At 35.6% G+C, this 17,977-nt stretch overlaps 1 protein-coding gene across 2 annotated transcripts in view; it reads right to left on the reverse strand.

The window, feature by feature from the left end:
• DOCK8 (dedicator of cytokinesis 8) overlaps positions 1–17,977 on the reverse strand; it is a 95,223-nt gene that overhangs the window by 31,006 nt on the left and 46,240 nt on the right. Inside the window, exons 19-28 of one of the 2 annotated variants that reach the window (XM_058173478.1) lie at positions 17,005–17,100; positions 15,674–15,908; positions 14,256–14,420; positions 11,674–11,849; positions 10,539–10,634; positions 7,187–7,282; positions 6,130–6,279; positions 3,614–3,727; positions 1,828–1,983; positions 167–306 (exon numbers count right to left, since the gene is read on the reverse strand). In XM_058173478.1, the coding sequence (XP_058029461.1) occupies positions 167–306; positions 1,828–1,983; positions 3,614–3,727; positions 6,130–6,279; positions 7,187–7,282; positions 10,539–10,634; positions 11,674–11,849; positions 14,256–14,420; positions 15,674–15,908; positions 17,005–17,100 (1,424 nt within the window). The remainder of the gene's footprint in view (positions 1–166; positions 307–1,827; positions 1,984–3,613; positions 3,728–6,129; positions 6,280–7,186; positions 7,283–10,538; positions 10,635–11,673; positions 11,850–14,255; positions 14,421–15,673; positions 15,909–17,004; positions 17,101–17,977) is intronic. The other variant, XM_058173479.1, reaches the window with a different exon arrangement.

Below are 17,977 nucleotides of genomic sequence, written 5' to 3' on the forward strand. Positions count from 1 at the left end.
CTAGCCTGGTGCCTTAACCAATAGATCAAGCTGATCCTAGCTATATGAAAAGAAGAACTGAGTGATTAAAGTATTTCAAGAATACTTGACTGAAGCCCAATTCCGTACCCATAATTCACGAGTGTTGCTTACACATGCAAATCTCTGGGGAAAAAATGAGACCTACCCTTCCCCTTCTGCATCCAAGGTAGCTGACAACTCTGTGAAAAGTAGCCCTGTGATGAAGTGCTGCTGCCGATAATCTGCTGTAAGCTCAAACATGCTGCAAAGTTTTTGATCCTGGAAACTTGAGCAGGAACTTGAATTCTATAATAAATGAAAGAAAGTAGCAAACGGTATGCTTATTTTGAAATCCAAAGCATAGATTTACTATGACACAGCATTGTTAGTTGCATTTTAAAAAAATAATAGAATGACTTGACATAAAGTTCTTTCTCAAATATCTCTGCTTTATAACAAAACAATATCTCTTTAATTTCATATCTCAAACATTTTATATGAAAATTGAATTAACAATAATTTATTAAATCAAAGAAAGAATAAAACATGTCTTCTACTCCATGAAGTAGTTTAGTATCACAAAAATAAAATAAAAAATAAATATAAGCAAAGAAAAATTCAGAAATTTAATGGAATGAATTTAAACCTGTATGTACACAGGTAAGGCAGAAGCTGATAATCATATACAGATGTTTATTTTATTTTTATATTATTTAGTTTGTTGAACATGTACAAGGTAACAGGTATAGGTATAGGTATAAACATGGACATGAACAAGGAATGAGTACAAATAAATGGGGACAGTAGGACAGGGACGGTAGGCATGCTGGTGCGCTTATGCACGCTCTACAGACCTCTTAGGAATGGGGTGAAGTCCGCGGTAGACAGTTTAAGATTGAAGCTGTGGGGGTTAAAGGATGTAACAACGGACTCAGGTAGAGCATTCCAGGCATTGACCACTCTGTTACTGAAGTCGTATTTTTTGCAATAGAGTTTGGAGCGGTTTACCTTGAGTTTGTATCTATTGTTTGCCCATGTATTGTTGAGGTTGAAGCTGAAGTAGTCGTTGATGTGCTCTTAGTTGGCAAAGGTTCAACTGATAATATGAAATCATGCCAAAGAAGCAGAAGCTTCTGTTGACTTTAGCCACTTTGTGGGTTATTCCTGAATGTATAAGGGTGTGAATATGCTTGTGCACAAACGCCTTCAGCTGAATATATAAAAGATCTTTTTTAATTTAACAGACAGAACTGATCTGATCGGATTCCTTTTCCGTTCTTATATGGCAGAAGGCTGACCTGAATATATCTTCTCAGACAGACTATATTCTGCTTTTAAGGAATCTAATTCTCCAATTCCTCCTAGTAGATACCTTCCGAGAACACACCAGTGCTTACAAATATCCCTAAATGCCCTTTCTCTATGTATATTGAATGAGGAGAAAGGAATTCTGGTTTGTGGATTTATTCCTGCATGCTACGTTTAATGGATTATCTGGCCTAAGTATATGCAATTACATTCATTCATTCATTCATTCATTCATTCATTCATTCATTCATTCATTCATTCATACATACATACATACATACATACATACATACATACATAATATGACAAAATTAAAAGGTGATGTCAACAAACATACTCGTTCTTTTCCATCTATACAGATCTATGGGGAAAGGATGATAGATTCATTATGACATAAAATATTAATGTATAATCAATGTGAAGAAATATAAAGACCCAATCATGGATATATTCTGCATCTGCTAAAGAAAGTACTCCCAATATTATTATATTGTATTTTAAAAAAAATAGAGGAAGTACCTGGGATGATATAGAAGGAGAGGGAGATGTTGGAGTACATCCTGAGGCCAGAAAGAAGAGATTCAAATTGAGGTAATGTTCATGACTGCAGAGAATTTGTAGGAACTCCAGCCTCATGGACAACAACACTGGGATATTGCTCATTTTATTTGACAACTAGAAAGGAATAATTGCAAATAAAAGCATGATGAATACTTCTATAAAGAGAGAAATACTTTGCTCTTGAAATAGCTCAATAAAAATAATAAAGAAACAATAAACATTTTCAACTGTTCCATTTAATACTTGCATTAAATTTACATCTATTAGACCTTCTCTCCTAGTGGCAACATTTAATAAAATTGATTATTTTCTGTTAAAGTCATAATTCTCACTAGAAAGTAATTCTGTAATATACTTTCTTCATCTGTGCAATTTAAAAATATTGTTTTAAATACACGGCAATTGTTACTACAGCAATATCTTAGTACAACTGAATTACATTAGTAATATCTATCAATGCAAAACTGATCTTTTAATTCCAAAGAAGTCCTAGAAGAAAAGCAAAATTCCACAGTACTGGTTAGAAACCTCTGTAGCCTGCAAAGGAAGTATCTGAAAAAGTTAGGAGGGTCTTTATATGTCTAAAATTGATAAACGTTGGTGTTGGAATTGTTCTGCCCAACTCAAAACTAGTTCACTTATTCAGGAAGATGATATGATTGCACATATGTTGATCTGTGGGAGCATCTAGACGATCATATACATGTTCTTCTGACATATAGGTTATAGCCTAGACCAGGGGTCCCCAATCTTGGCAACTTTAAAACTTGTGGACTTCAACTCCACAAGTTGAAGTCCACAAGTCTTAAAGTTGCCAAGTTTGGGGACCCCTGGACTAGACATTTGAGTTAATTGTTTGGCAAGTCAGTTGTAAGAAGGCTAATGTAGGAATCTTTTTGAATGAGATATTCACCAATTAATTACCAAGCTGATTTGAATGATTTAATCAATAACCTGTTATGGAGATGGGACGTCTCACTCCCCTCACATTTTGACAACCTTCAATCCCCATCAATATTAGCATGAATGAGTGAGAGTTAATGGAAGTGACAGAAAATTGGGGAATTGAAGATTTCATGCTTATGAATTCCAAACTGAGGCCACTTCAAAGTCACAAAATAGACTGCTAACTTGTGAGTTCTTAAACACTTTCCATCAGAAAAAAAAAACAACAACCCCAAACCCTACAACTGGGTAGGAGTAGGCCTGAGAAAGAAAAATCTATACTAGCCCTGCCTCCATGCTGCTGGTCGTAGAAGGAGTATTAGACTATTCTCCAAATGTACAATTTGGATCCTATTAGGGTGGAATTGTAATCAGGAGTTTTCCCAAGAGTTGTAGACAAAAAGAAACCAGCTACTGCATCTACAGGATATTTCAATCCATCTCGCCTTACACTTGCTACTATGTTTAAGAGAATCATGGCATAATAACTGGGAAAAGCCTATTTTTTTAAGCCTTACTTTAAAAGCTTCCTTTTTTTTTTCTTTAGTTACCATCCTGTCCGATGAAGAGTTTTTAGGAATGTAAAATATCAAACACTATCATCTGATTTTCAGCCAGCTACTAAGATATTTCTGTAATAGGATATTTGAATTTTTCTTATGGGCAATGGATCTCTCTCTGTTTTACACTTAAGACAGTAATCTAAAATCAAATTGCAATCTTTGCACACTTGAAAGTTATATATTGGGATGTACTATTGTATTGCCTTTATTTGAGGGATTTTTATAACGAGGCCTACCTGATTGCAGTAGTATTTGATGAGGTTAAACACAAATCCACGATCCATTAAAGAAAGAAGATCATATAGGAAAAATGCCAAGCTAATGTTGATCTTTTCTGCCTGTTCACTTTCCTTAAAAAAAGAAAGATTATTGCCCAAAAACAAATGTGTTATATACTCTGAGGTAAAATCTGCACAATAATTATAGATTAATATAACTATACATGAATTAAAATGACAGGTGAGGAAAACCATCACAGTTAAACTTTTGCCCACTGTGTTTAGATGTTTCATAATATGATGGACCACACAAACAGGTTCATCAATACCCAGAAGAATACAGATGTATGTTACATGCAGTTAGTGGGCCAGAAACCAGTATTCTGACTTACTTGGACTAAAGTTAGTTAGGTAAATGCAATTGGCTCATCATGTGCAATTCATTCTAGATTCATTCTAAGATTCCTACATGCACACACAGCATGAATATTTGACAATTTGGCAATATAAAGCCTGACTTAGTCTAATAAAAGAATGTAGATGTCAAAAATTATACTAATGATTAGGGAAAAATCTGTAGATTTCAGGCTTGTTTGGTAAACTAATTGTAACAAATAGTTTTATAAAACATAAACCAGACATCTGATAACATCCATTTGTCAGCTGACATTTTGGACATTGCAACAGATAAATTGGATAAAATATTTTAATCTGATTGGATGTTGATATTATTCAGATTAAATTTATGAAATATGTAAGAAGAAACGAGTTTCTATCATCTTTGGAAATCTGGTGGTGCAGTGGTTAGAATGCAGTCTTGCAGGCTAACTCTGCCCACAGCCTGGAGTTCGATCTTGACAGGGTTCAAGGTTCCATCCTTCTGAGATCAGTAAAATGAGGATCCAGATTGTTGGGGCCAATATTGTAAACTGCTCAGTGTGTGCTGTAAAGCACTATGGAGCAGTATATAAGTCTAAGTGCTATTGCTATTGCTTTGTCTTTTGGATTACAATTTGGTATTTTCACCCTATAATTAGAGTCATTACAAATATATTTTTTAACCTGTCAAGCTATTTTAGAGTACCATCATGGCCCAGGACTCAGAGTCTGAATCTAAAGAAGCTGCTCCAGATGAACCAGTGAAATGTCAGCCTCAGGAGACACCAGGCTAGGGATCACTGAGACTGATCAAACATAGGTATCATCAGAACAGTGAGTGGTTATATGATGAGATATGCACCCCAAGCCCTCAGTCTTATAAGTAGAGCAGAGAGCAGAGCAAATACGCTTAGTCAGGCTCCTTGCCAAGTAACTATCTTAATTATAGATAGCTGGATGCAGCCTGATTTAAGAAATAGTCCTGAGTCCTGACTCATGCTTCTCTGTTGGAAAGAATTGTCTGATCTGCTCTGGTTTATTGCTTGTGTGTATTCTGCTCATGTAAAACATCCTGAAATTCTCACCTTTAAACTGACTGACAAACCTGGCTTGGCTTTCTGAACCTTGGACTGGATTTTAATTTCTCTTCTGTGCCTTCCTTTTAAAACTGAAACAATTCTTTCAAGTTTTCTTTCCAAGAGACTGTTTACATTTACATTCCTTTCCTTGTCTGCTGTTTATCTACTCACCCTTGAGTAAATTGCTATTCTCACCTAACAATAGTGTGTGTATGTGTGTGAGTTTGAAACATCAGTATTAAGCTGAGAAGGATGCCCTCTGTTTCCTTTAACTTTTAATCTGGTTCTTGAAAACTTAGCTTCTTTCAGTAAATAGTTTAAAGATATTAATGGTATGGTAGCACTTGGTATTCCACCTATTCAGAAAATAATATGGTCATTCCATTAATCAGACAATTTTGTAGTGTTATTACCAAAGCTTATTGATATTGTACAGCCTAATGATTTATACTCTGGCTATACTATAACGTAAAAAAATAATTTACAAAGGCCCTCTTAATCACAATTGCCACCTGCTCTTTAAACAAAAGTTATGACTCCAGTCCAGAAGTATCCTCATATTGTGTACCAGGTCTATCTGAAGAAGTGCAACTCCATCCAGAATCAAAGATAGTAAATCCCTAGTTCCAGGTGACTCAAAACTCTCAGTCTTGCCAAGGGGGAGCCAAAATCTATTGTTCCCCATTGAAACCCCTAAAATCTCTAGACATTAGGATAGGACATTGGCAGCACTGATTAGTTCAGCAAGGGTGGAGATATATAGCTGGGTATCATCAGCATGCTATGAAACTAATTGAAAATTCTGACCGTACCATACACAAAATGCAGCCCTAAATGCATGATAACCCTGTCCACGATGGTTCGCAGTTTCCCTAAAATATGAACTCCCTGAAAATGATGTTATTCAAATGCCCCTCTCTGGTAATCAGAAAAAAAGGCAATGATCTAGAATTCTAACATAAATAATGGTTGATTTTGAATTGATATTGAGGTATAGGAACAATCTCCTTGGAATAAAAGTATACAATTGTGAGGTTTTTTTTTTAAGGTTCTGTTTATTCTAGATTGTAAAATTACCTTCTGGGTCTTGATTGAGAGTGCAGCAACCTCTGAAGTAACAACACTGACAATTGTGGTAATGTCATCTTTGAAGCGGTTGGAAAACCGAGCTCTGCGGGGAACATCCTGCTTCTGTACATTGTCAACATACTGAGCCATGCTTTTTACCTCAAAAAAACATCGGAATCGCTTATCAAATGTGAGTTTGTAAACAACGGCAAATAGCAGAACTGAAAGAATTCACACATTGTGAAGAATCCTTTCTCTATATTTCATGGAGTGATAAGTTAACATTTCTAAATTCTGTTCCAAAAATTCTGCAGCTAAAATGAGAACTTGCAATGCACCCATTAAACTTAAATGTGGGATTCCATTCTAAAATTCTTAGATGTAAAATATAATCTATATTAGGTATATTGCTCAATTATTACAATTAGTATATACATTTCCTGCTTTTACTTATACATGATTTTAAAAAATGCAATTTTAACCACTGGGAGCCTCAGTGACCCAACATTAGGGGTTGTCTACTCTGTTGCTCATGATTACAAAATTAGAATACCAATAAAATGCTTCCAGTGTTTTGCACAGTCACAAATAATTAATGTGTTTAATGTTACACTGGGTAACTCTAAACAGTTTAATTTTTTAAACATATATATGTGTATGTATTATGTATGTATGTATTATGTATGTATGTATGTATTATGTATGTATGTATGTATATGTTTTAGGGATAATTTTTCACTTAATAAACAAACAGTTCCTTTTGGCCAGTTTATTTTTTTGAGTATTCAATGGAGATATCAATTAGATTAATAATCTAGAATTAAAATTTTATTTTAATTGACTAGAAGAATACTATTACTTCCTTGAAAGCTATTCCCATTTCATAACTTCTCTCCTGAACATGCTGTAGACATTTATTGTTTGCTCAGGAGTCATGTTTCCTCATTATCTAGTGACAGAAAGGAACTAAATGATGAAATATTTGTTCTATTTTATTAGAGTTGAACATCAAATCATATACTGTAATTTCCTTTACTGAAAATAAAAGGGCCATACAAAATCTTACCAGCAATTCAAAGAAGAACCAAGAATACTTGAAGACTGATTCTCTCACCATGCCTGTGCTGACCACCATCTGAAGTGCGATCTCTTCATGAAAATGCTACATAGTATATTAAAACCCAAATGTGATTATCAATTGCCTTTCAAGATTAGATTTCAAAGCAGAACTCTGAAAGGAGGCGATCCAAAAGGGAATCCTTTTGTATTAGTCCCTGAACACACACAGGAAGCTAAACATTAAGAAAGCACACAATAAGCTGTTGGCGGCAAAAGAAATCCCCTAGAAAACTGACCAAAAATAATAGCTAAAGAGGTGGTTAAAAAAAAAAGATTGACATACTGTCATACATTTTGCAATGGCAGAACTGGAACCATAGGGCAACTCTTGAAAAAAATGAATTAGTGGAGCCTAATAAACCTTACGATAGTATCAGTAGTAATTTTTTCCAAGAAAAATTAGTAAGAATTAGTGATAATTGCATATATGACCAACACATAGGTGGTCCAGAATGAAGGTCTAAATCTTCTGTAGCATGAAGTTATATTTTAATTCATTTTAAGTTAATGAAGATTAAGTCTAAAATAATACAGTAGTGGCCAAAATTGTGGAAACCTTTTGGGAAAAATGTATTTTTGAGGTTTGATGGCTAATAACACCACTTTCTTTTTGAGTAGTACCATAACATTATATATCAATGGAAAGATAATTTAATCAAGAATGTAACGCAACAAAGATTGTTCAATTATCTGTATTCTATGAAAAGTTATAGCCAAATAATCAGAAAAAGGAAGCACAACTTGTTTAGGTTGATATCAGGTAGCTTTCCTTCATCTTACTTACTTACGGGTTACTTACGGGACCGCCTACTGCCACTGATTGCCTCCCACCGACCCGTACGCTCTCACAGAGAGGGACTCCTTAGGGTGCTGTCCGCCAGGCAGTGCCAACTGGCGACACCCAGAGGAAGGGCTTTCTCTGTGGGGGCTCCCACCCTCTGGAACGAGCTTCCCCCAGGGCTGCGCCAACTTCCCGATCTCCGAACCTTCCGCTGCGAGCTTAAGACACATCTATTTATTTGCGCAGGGCTAGCCTAGGGTTTTTAGTTTTAAATTTAGTTTTAATGGGGTTTTATACTATTTTAGTGATATTTTAATTTCGGCCTAATTAATAAGTTTTTAATTGTTGTTTTTATTTGTATTATTCTTATGTTTTTATATGGCTGTACACCGCCCTGAGTCCTTCGGGAGATAGGGCGGTATAAAAATTTGAATAAATAAATAAATAAATAAATAAATAAATAAATAAATAAATAAATAAATAAATCAATCTGATTGTAGCCAGTGAGCATAAGTGCTTGGAGAGCCAATCAGATGTCATCTTGTTTTGGCAATGAGCCAATCAGATCACAGTAGGATTCAGTTATTGATGTCATGTATTGAAGCTGAGAGGAGAACATTTGTCAGTGTGTTACGTGATCGTTGGGGTTTTTTGTGTTCTTTCATTTAGTGAACTTGGAAAACGTAATAAAATTAAAGTAATGGTGCAAAGAGTTGACTTGTTGCCCAGAAAGCGATGTAAAATAGTATTATTAAGTGAACAAGGCTACAGTTACAAAGAAATTAGAAGAAAAATTGGTGGAAACTTGGAAACTTAACCAAAGGCGGCATTTCTAAGTTTTTGAAGAGGTTATAAGGAGACTCAGTCACTACAAAACCACACTGGTATAAGCAGGAAAAGGTGCACAACAGCAAGTGATGATAGAAGAATTAAGAGACTATGCCTACATGACAGAAGAAAATCATCTGGGTATATACAAGATGAAATGGTGCAATGCAATGGGAAATTGAGTGCAAGGACTGTTCGGCGCAGACTGCAGGAATTTGTCCTAAAATCTAGAATTCCACAAAAAAAGTCACTTTTATCTCTCAAACAAAGGTTGAAAAGACTAAACTGGGCTAAAATCCATGTTACCTGGACAAAGGAACAATGGGACAGTTGGAGTTATTTGGAGTGATGAGACCAAGATCAATAAAGTGGTGTTATTAGCCATCAAATCTGAAAAATACACTTTTCCCAAAAGGTTTCCACAATTTTGGCCGCTACCGTATGTGCAAAAGGAGACTATCACATAAAGCAGCGTGGAAGCATTTAGCTTTAGTAAGAATGAAATTAGACACCTTGCAGTTATTTAAAGATTATTCAGATTCAACTTAAATTGGACGAATGCATTGATGATTTAGGATGACTGAACTGGGATTTTTCTTGCCGTTTGGCTTTCTGTTATTCCTAAATCCCAGAATACATTAAACATTTATCCCATAAAGAGAATCCCCCTTCTCGTGTGCTTTTCCTTTTTTTGCTGCAGTAGAGAAAGGTAATTTATTGTGATCTCTAGAGAACAGTAACTAAAATACAGGTAGTCCTCGACTTACAACAGTTCATTTACAAAGTTCAAAGTTACAGTGGCACTGAAAGTGACCTATGACCATTTTTCACAGTTACAACCTTTGCAGCAACTCCATGATGTGATCAAAATTCTGATGCTTAGCAACTGGTTCCTATTTATAATGGTTGCCGTATCCCAGAGTCATTGTGATCATCTTTTGCGACCTTCCAACAAGCAAAGTCAGTGGGGAAACCAGATTCACTTAACACCCACGTTAATAAGTGATCAACTGCAGTGATTCACTTAACAACTATGGCAAGAAATGGGGCAAAATTGACTTAACGAATGTCCCACTTAACAACAGAAATTTTGGGCTCAATTATGATTGTATGTTTTTTTTGTTGTTGTTTTTATTTGCATTTATATCCCGCCCTTCTCCGAAGACTCAGGGCGGCTTACACTATGTTAAGCAATAGTCTTCATCCATTTGTATATTATATACAAAGTCAACTTATTGCCCCCAACAATCTGGGTCCTCATTTTACCTACCTTATAAAGGATGGAAGGCTGAGTCAACCTTGGGCCTGGTGGGACTTGAACCTGCAGTAATTGCAAGCAACTGTGCTAATAACAGACTGTCTTAGCAGTCTGAGCCACCAGAGGCCCTTATTGTTGAGGACTACCTGCAGTAAATTATCCTGTTCGTATTTATTTTTTATTTAGTTTATTTTTCAGTTTCATATTTTAACCTAACACAAAAGGGTCCTTGAAGAAACCTAGGCAAAGGTATCTAGTCCTAGAGCTGACAAATATTTTACATCACAGGTGTTATTACTTATAGGCCCATTGTTTTTTTCCGAGAAGTTTAAAACAAATTTGGAGCTTAGGCATTTCAGAATGAGAATTGAAAAGTGGCATGTTTGTAATAGTGTCTATCAACGAGCAGTTTGGCATTATGTGGCAGTCTACCTTTTGTTTGGGTAGGCGAGCGTTTGTGCGGGGACTTGACATATCACTGTTGGATTCACTATAGAAAGACATACGGCTGTAGTTCCGCTCTGCAACCTGGAGAAAATGACCAAGAAGCCATACAGAAAAAGAATTACTAGAACAGCGAAGGAAAGAAGGAAGGAAGGAAGGAAGGCTGTGCATGAAGTATGCAATGAATATGTTTACATTTTTTTCCATTAAATTAAACACATGACTGACCCCATGTGTTTCAATTTAGTACTATATACATATACACATATACATTGTATTATACCTATTCAAACACATTGCATTGCAATAAAAATGGAAGAAAAATAAAAATTTCTTTTCTAGCACAAGGATAGAGAAAAGCTCTTTTTAAATTAAGAAAAGTTAAATGAGAATCAGAACCATGATCAATATCCAGAGCAGTTATTTTTCAACGCACTTAAAGGGCAAGTATATTGCATTATATGTAATTTGAACCCCAGATAACTCATTGGGTTAAAATAATTTTAACAGTGCAGTAGTTGAAAGCTAATGTTCGGATTTAATAATACAACCCTTTGTGCTGGTTGTTTATTAACTTTTATCCCAAATAATGGCATAAAAATATTGGGGGCAAAATTACATGAAAACCACATAAACTTCCATAGCATTATGCAGGGTGAGACTAATTGTACTCTTTTCTTTCTTGTTATTTTGTAAAATCACTAATCTTTAGATTTAATCTTTTCTTCTTCTGACCAGTTCAAGGTTGAGTCAGCATTCAATCTTCCAAGGACGGTAAAATTGGAACCCAGAGTGCTGGGGACAATATGCTGCCATTGTAAACTGCTATAAAGCACTATGACACTGTATACAAGTATAGTATTTAACTTACATAAATATATGAATGTACATATTTGATATAAAATGTATATGGAATTTACATAAATTCCATACATTTGTGAAAAAAATTCAGACCGAGACACCAAACAATAGGCTTTTCTATTATTCGGGGGTAAAGTCCAACGTAAGATTTTGTCCATTGCATCCAAGCTCCACCAAATAGAAGTCCAAACATTTGAGGTTTTATTATATCAACAACCTTACGGTAGTTTTAGCAATCTAGAATTGTATGCTCCGCTCTTACCTTTGAGGACATGATGCTTTTCACTTCTTCATCAGAAGCATTCTGGATCCCAGCAATATCTGGATTGCTACAGCTTGTTGCCCGACTCTGCAAGAGTCGAGATCCCACTGAGACAGCAGCCGTACGGCCATATGTGTAATAACGAGATTCAGGAAGATTTGTGCTTCCACTTGTACCTGCCAAGAAAAAAAACAGTATGCTTTTGTTTTGTTTTTTAAAAATGCTATGACATCACTGGATCTCAAAAGCGATAATTTTGCCCTTTTTTGTACAGGGAAATGTTCCCCCCAATACGTTTCTGCTCCTGAGCAAATCCACCATCCTATATTTCAGATCAAGGCCCTCTCCTCACAATCATTTGAACAGTTTTGCAGAAGTAACAGCAACATTACAACACTCCAGTGAAAAGATCAGCCAGATTCAGTTTATATAAGGTCCATAAACAGGTAAAAATTATTTCTCTAAGTTAAAGTTATAATGCAAGCACTATGAATTTTTTCTGATTTAAAAAGTTATAAACATGTTCAATGAGAAAATGTTCTTCTTTCTTCATGGAAAGAAAAAACTTGTATTCAAAAATTAAAAATAAAAAAGTTTTTATGTTTTTGTTTATTTTTTTGCATTGCTTACTTAAATCAATTACAGAGAGGGCTTTGTTTTTCATAGTTCAGATATGCAATCCCACATCTTAGTCAGCAAAGATTATAGAAATGACTGACAATAGGGGCCTTATCTGGCCAAGATTTAGCAACAATTGTGCTTCCTGAAGTTTATTCTGGTCACAGCCAGAGATTAGCACCACTGCATAATGTCTGCTAATCCTATATTCTTGATTGCAACCAAACCCAAGCACTGAATACAGTGAAATCAAGGTTTAATTTCTTACACATGCTTGAAGAAAGGCATGTCTGCAATAGGGGGCCAAGAGGACTAAAATGATGGGTGCAACCAAGGTTCCAAACCTCATCCTCTTATAATGCGTATTGATGCATGTGAAGAGGATCAATCTGCAGTATGGCTCTGCTCGAAGCCACTCTCTATGGTCAGAAGAAACAATTTTCACCTGATTATTGTTTGGAGAAGTCTAGTCAGGTTTAAGGCAGGGGTGAAATGTAAAATTTGTTACTACCAGTTCTGTGGGTGTGGCTTGGTGGTGGTGGGATAATGTGACTGGGTGGACATGGCCAACTTTTTTTTTTTTACTTTTAAAAGCATTTTTTCTACAACCTCTTCAGCCAAAGAGGTTGTAAAGAAATGCTTTTAAAAGGTTCTGGTGATCAGGCAACTCAGCTGGGATCGCCAGAGGAGTCTTTTAAAAGCATTTTTTAAACAACCTCTTTGGCTAAAGAGGTTGTAGAAAAAATGCTTTAAAATGATTCTGACGATCCCAGCTGAGTTGCACAATCATCAGAGGCTTTTTTTTACTTTTAAAAGCATTTTTTTCGGCTAAAGAAAAAATGCTTTAAAATGATTCTGACGATCCCAGCTGAGTTGCACAATCATCAGAGGCTTTTTTTTACTTTTAAAAGCATTTTTTTCGGCTAAAGAAAAAATGCTTTTAAAAGTAAAAAAAAAAAAACTGGCCGGGGGGGGGGGGTTTAGGGATTTTTGCTACCGGTTCTCGGAACCACTTGCTGCCATCGCTACCGGATCAGGCGATCCTGTCCAAACCGGGAGCATTTCACCCCTGGTTTAAGGCTTTTATTTTTGACATTGTGAGAACTATTTCCTGCAAGATACAGTACTTACAAGGGGACTGTCAATTGTAGTTCACCCAAAAGGAGATGAATTCTTGGCACAGAATATAGTCTTTCACAAGTTTGTACTTGTGACATGTTTTCCTCTACCTAAACAGTAAATGCTATGCTGAGCATGTGGCAAATTAAATAATCTACAACAATTTGACTTAAATTCCTTGGTTAAAAATGATATCATGCAAGATATTCATGATAATGTTTATTTGCCTGGTCACTATAGGATAATTGGCAATGTTTTTTTAAAAAAATTAAGGATGCCATACTATATCCTCAATTACTAATCTACTGCAAGCTTGACTGTTGCAAAGAATGTTTGGGGGTAAAGCTAAAGGTAGATGGACAGTGGTGGGATTCAGCCAGTTCGCACCACTTTGGGAGAACCGGTTGTTAACTTTCTCAGCAGTTTGGTGAACTGGTTGTTGGAAGAAATCATTAGGGCAGAGAACCGGTTGTTAAATTATTTGAATCCCACCACTGTAGATGGAGATCCCCATTCTCTGACATTCCTTTCTCCTCTTTCTGATATCCTGTGTCATTTTAAGCCACAGACCTCACCAGATGATGTTTTGCACAGTTTTTTTTCAAATCAGAGTAAGGGCAGCGTAAAATACACTTGATAGGGGAAGGCTGGCTAAGCCAGGTGTGCTGAATATCCTATAGTTTTGCTATCTTGGTCATTTTCACTTGAAATGAATCTTACAGAATTTGGTGCAAGGCTTATGGAATCCACTGGAGCTTAATCTGAGAAAATATTCATATTCCACCTGTAAATAAGTATCAATCTTATACCTATAACTATAAATAACAAAGAGATTGCAACCATACCTAGTTTGATAAAATCTCTCTGAACTTCAGGAAGACGGAACACGTAATACACGTATGACGCTAGGAGGCAATTTCGCCCATGTTGGTCCTGGCTCAGATCTTTACTGTTGTGGAGGCTATTCACTATTGCTACCACCGACTCAAAGGCAAACTGGGAAAAGTTTGCTGGAAACAACAAAATAATTTTTCTGATTGAGTTTATATGTAAACATGACTCATTTTTGTAGACTTTCTAAGAACATTTCTGAATTTCAACTTTTTTCATCACAATTTGGCACTGGGAAATGTAAAATGATTTGAGAAGAAAGTACTCCAATTCATATTTAAAATTAATGAATACTTAAAACATATACATTTCAAAGCCACATAGTCCTTAAATACAATAGCAGTTTAAAAAAATCCATATCAAAAAAATCCATATCATTAAAAATGCCTTAATAGGGTATTCCTCAAGATGGAATTAATGGAAAACAGAGCCAAAACTCAATATGGATAACTCATTCATTAAATTCAGATTCAGTCAGATTTAGGGTAGAGCCACTGATCAGTCTACTCAGCCTGAATCTGTATTCAAAGCAATGACTTTGAATGGCTTATTCATGAAATCTGCATAAAACAAAGCAAAATTTTCTCTGGTGTGGCAGAGAGGGTCTATCAATCCAGGAAGAAATTTTATAAAGTTTCAATGTCTGATTTCTTTGTGACAGATGAATAGTTTGTTTTTCTATATTAATCTTGCTTGATCTGAAGAAAAATATGCTTTAATATTTTTTTAAACATTAATTAGAACTGCAGAAAAAATAATTGCTACCAACCTGCCTTCCATTGAAGACCTGTATACTGCACGAATCAAGAAGAGGACCGTGAAAATATTTACAGACCCCTCGCATCCTGGACATAAACTGTTTCAACTCCTACCCTCAAAACGACACTATAGAGCACTGCACACCAGAACAACTAGACATAAGAACAGTTTTTCCCCGAAGCCCATCACTCTGCTAAACAAATAATTCCATCAACACTGTCAAACTATTTACTGAATCTGCACTACTATTAATCTTCTCATAGTTCCCATCACCAATCTCTTTCCACTTATGACTGTATGACTGTAACTTTGTTGCTGGCAATCCTTATGATTTATATTGATATATTGACCATCAATTGTGTTGTAAATGTTGTACCTTGATGAACGTATCTTTTCTTTTCTTTTATGTACACTGAGAGCATATGCACCAAGACAAATTCCTTGTGTGTCCAATCACACTTGGCCAATAAAAAATTCTATTCTATTCTATTCTATTCTATTCTATTCTATTCTATTCTATTCTATTCTATTCTATTCTATTCTATTCTATTCTATTCTAGTCTAGTCTATTCAAATAACAATGAGTTCTGAAATTAACAGCAATATTTCATACCTGTCTGGCCAGCTATAAGCATGGGCTGGACAGACAACTGGAACAGTTTATCCAACACCAAGTGTAAAAAGTGCACCAGAGGCTCAAGGCGGGAAGAATTCAAGCAAATAATGCTGAGTTTCAGTTCATGTTCCAGACTGCCTTCTGAGATTTTCTCATTCAACACTCGGATGGGGAAAGTAACTTGGCATTCAAGTGCATGGCACAGGATGAAGAATTTCTCCAGGTGATTGTCCTATAAACACAACCCCCCAAAAGTAAGACTGATGCGTAAGCTTATTATAGAGCTTGAATTGCTCCTGTCACATATTTACCACAGTGGAAAAAGCAAACATGTATTTTTTCTATTTTTTTCAGTTAAATGCATAGTTAAAACAGTTTAAATCTTCAGAACCAATCCTGGTCTTGCAGAAACCAAGTTTTAAAGTCTTCCCAAACTTGATGTAGCTAGTCTACGAGTTAATGTCTTCTAATTAACAATATTTTAAAAATCCAAAACTATTATGATCCGTCTCACTAAACTTTTGTAATTTTTTAAAAAGAATTATAATCTTAGATGCTTTATTTCAAAATGTGAAATAATGTCAATATTTGAGGCCAATATTATTATTCCTTTTTCTCTTGCAAAAACTCTGGCTCTCCAAATCAACTTGCAAACTTATTTTCATATATACATATATACAGCATATCGATGAATACTATTAAACTCTGTGAATATCAGTATTTTTCTTAAGCAAGATTAAGAGAGATACAGAAAGGAATGTTTTGGAGAAAAAAAATGCCCATGAGGAAAAAAATCATCTTCAAGTTGAACAAAATCAGAAAAAATTGTTTTAGCTCTGACATAACTCTGGCATAACTAATATTAATCCAGGTCATTTAGCCATTGAAATAAATTATTGTAAATCTATGAAGCAGCTGTCAAACAGGGGCATAAATCTTTGCTGACTGTTTAGCCACTTAGGTATCAGGCATACTGAACATTTGCTTCTACTTTTTTAATATGTGAATTTAATTAAAAGCTATGAAACAGCTTTTACCTAGAAGGTTGCTCTGATTGCTCAATTTGATATGAAGTATGATTATACTCTAACCTAAAAGAATCATGAAATTACATATTTATACAAGATATATTCTCTTTCTAGCTCAACTTTTTTGCGGCTTAACTAGAAAGACAATGGTTAATCTACTCAGGCTTTCTAAATTTGATAACCTCAGTTTTGTGAAATGTGAAGTTTTAAAGATCAGCAATTGAAACTAAAGAATGAATTCTAAAAAAAAAAACAGATTAATTTTTCCATGAATGGAAACCCCCTCCCTCAATGTCTTACCTGGGTATGAACTGATGATATACCTTGCACTTCCACGTTAAACACTCCCTTGTGTCCTTCCACCCATTTAATAGGAGGAGACTGTGGAGGAACTTTCTATATGGAAGACAAAATTGGTAGTCAAAACATATGTGATGACAATACAAAAGGCAATGAATTCATATTTATGTTTACTTGGTGTCAAGTCTTTTTTGCACTGAACACAAAATATTTATAGTTAACATTTTAACAGGTGCCACTTCAACTCAAAACATTTCCAGGCTATTACATTCATATAGTTATGGCATCTTCCCCAATATGGCACCCTTTCAAAATATTCTTCTCTCAAAATAAGTCAATTTCCATCATTTTTCCTTATTAAAATGATCTGTGGCTATTTTTATTTATTTATTTATTTTATTTTATTTATTTTATTTGATTTTTATACCGCCCTTCTCCCGAAGGACTCAGGGCGGTGTACAGGCAAAATAAAACCAACAATACAAATATACACAATTTAAATACCCTTAAAAAACTTATTCAAAATTAGCCTGATGTTAAAAATCATCGTCAATTAAAACCCCATGTAAAATTGGTAAAATTCCCTTTTAAAATCCAATTAAGCCAGCCCCGCGCGAATAAAAAGATGGGTCTTCAGTTCGCGACGGAATGTCCGAAGGTCAGGTATTTGACGTAAACCAGGGGGAAGCTCGTTCCAGAGTGGGAGCCCCACAGAAGGCCCTTCCTGGGGCCGCCAGCCGACATTGTTTGGCGGACGGCACCCTGAGAAGTCCCTCTCTATGGGAGCGTACGGGTCGGTGGGAGGCATGTGGTAACAGCAGGCGGTCCCGTAAGTACCCAGGTCCTAAGCCATGGAGCGCTTTAAAGGTCGTAACCAACACCTTAAAGTGCACTCGAAGGCCACAGGCAGCCAGTGCAGTCTGCGCAGGAGCGGTGTTACATGGGAGCTACGCGGAGCTCCTCTATCACCAGC

Source organism: Ahaetulla prasina, chromosome 2 (genome assembly GCF_028640845.1).
Source record: "Ahaetulla prasina isolate Xishuangbanna chromosome 2, ASM2864084v1, whole genome shotgun sequence".
NCBI classification, from domain to species: Eukaryota; Metazoa; Chordata; class Lepidosauria; order Squamata; family Colubridae; genus Ahaetulla; species Ahaetulla prasina.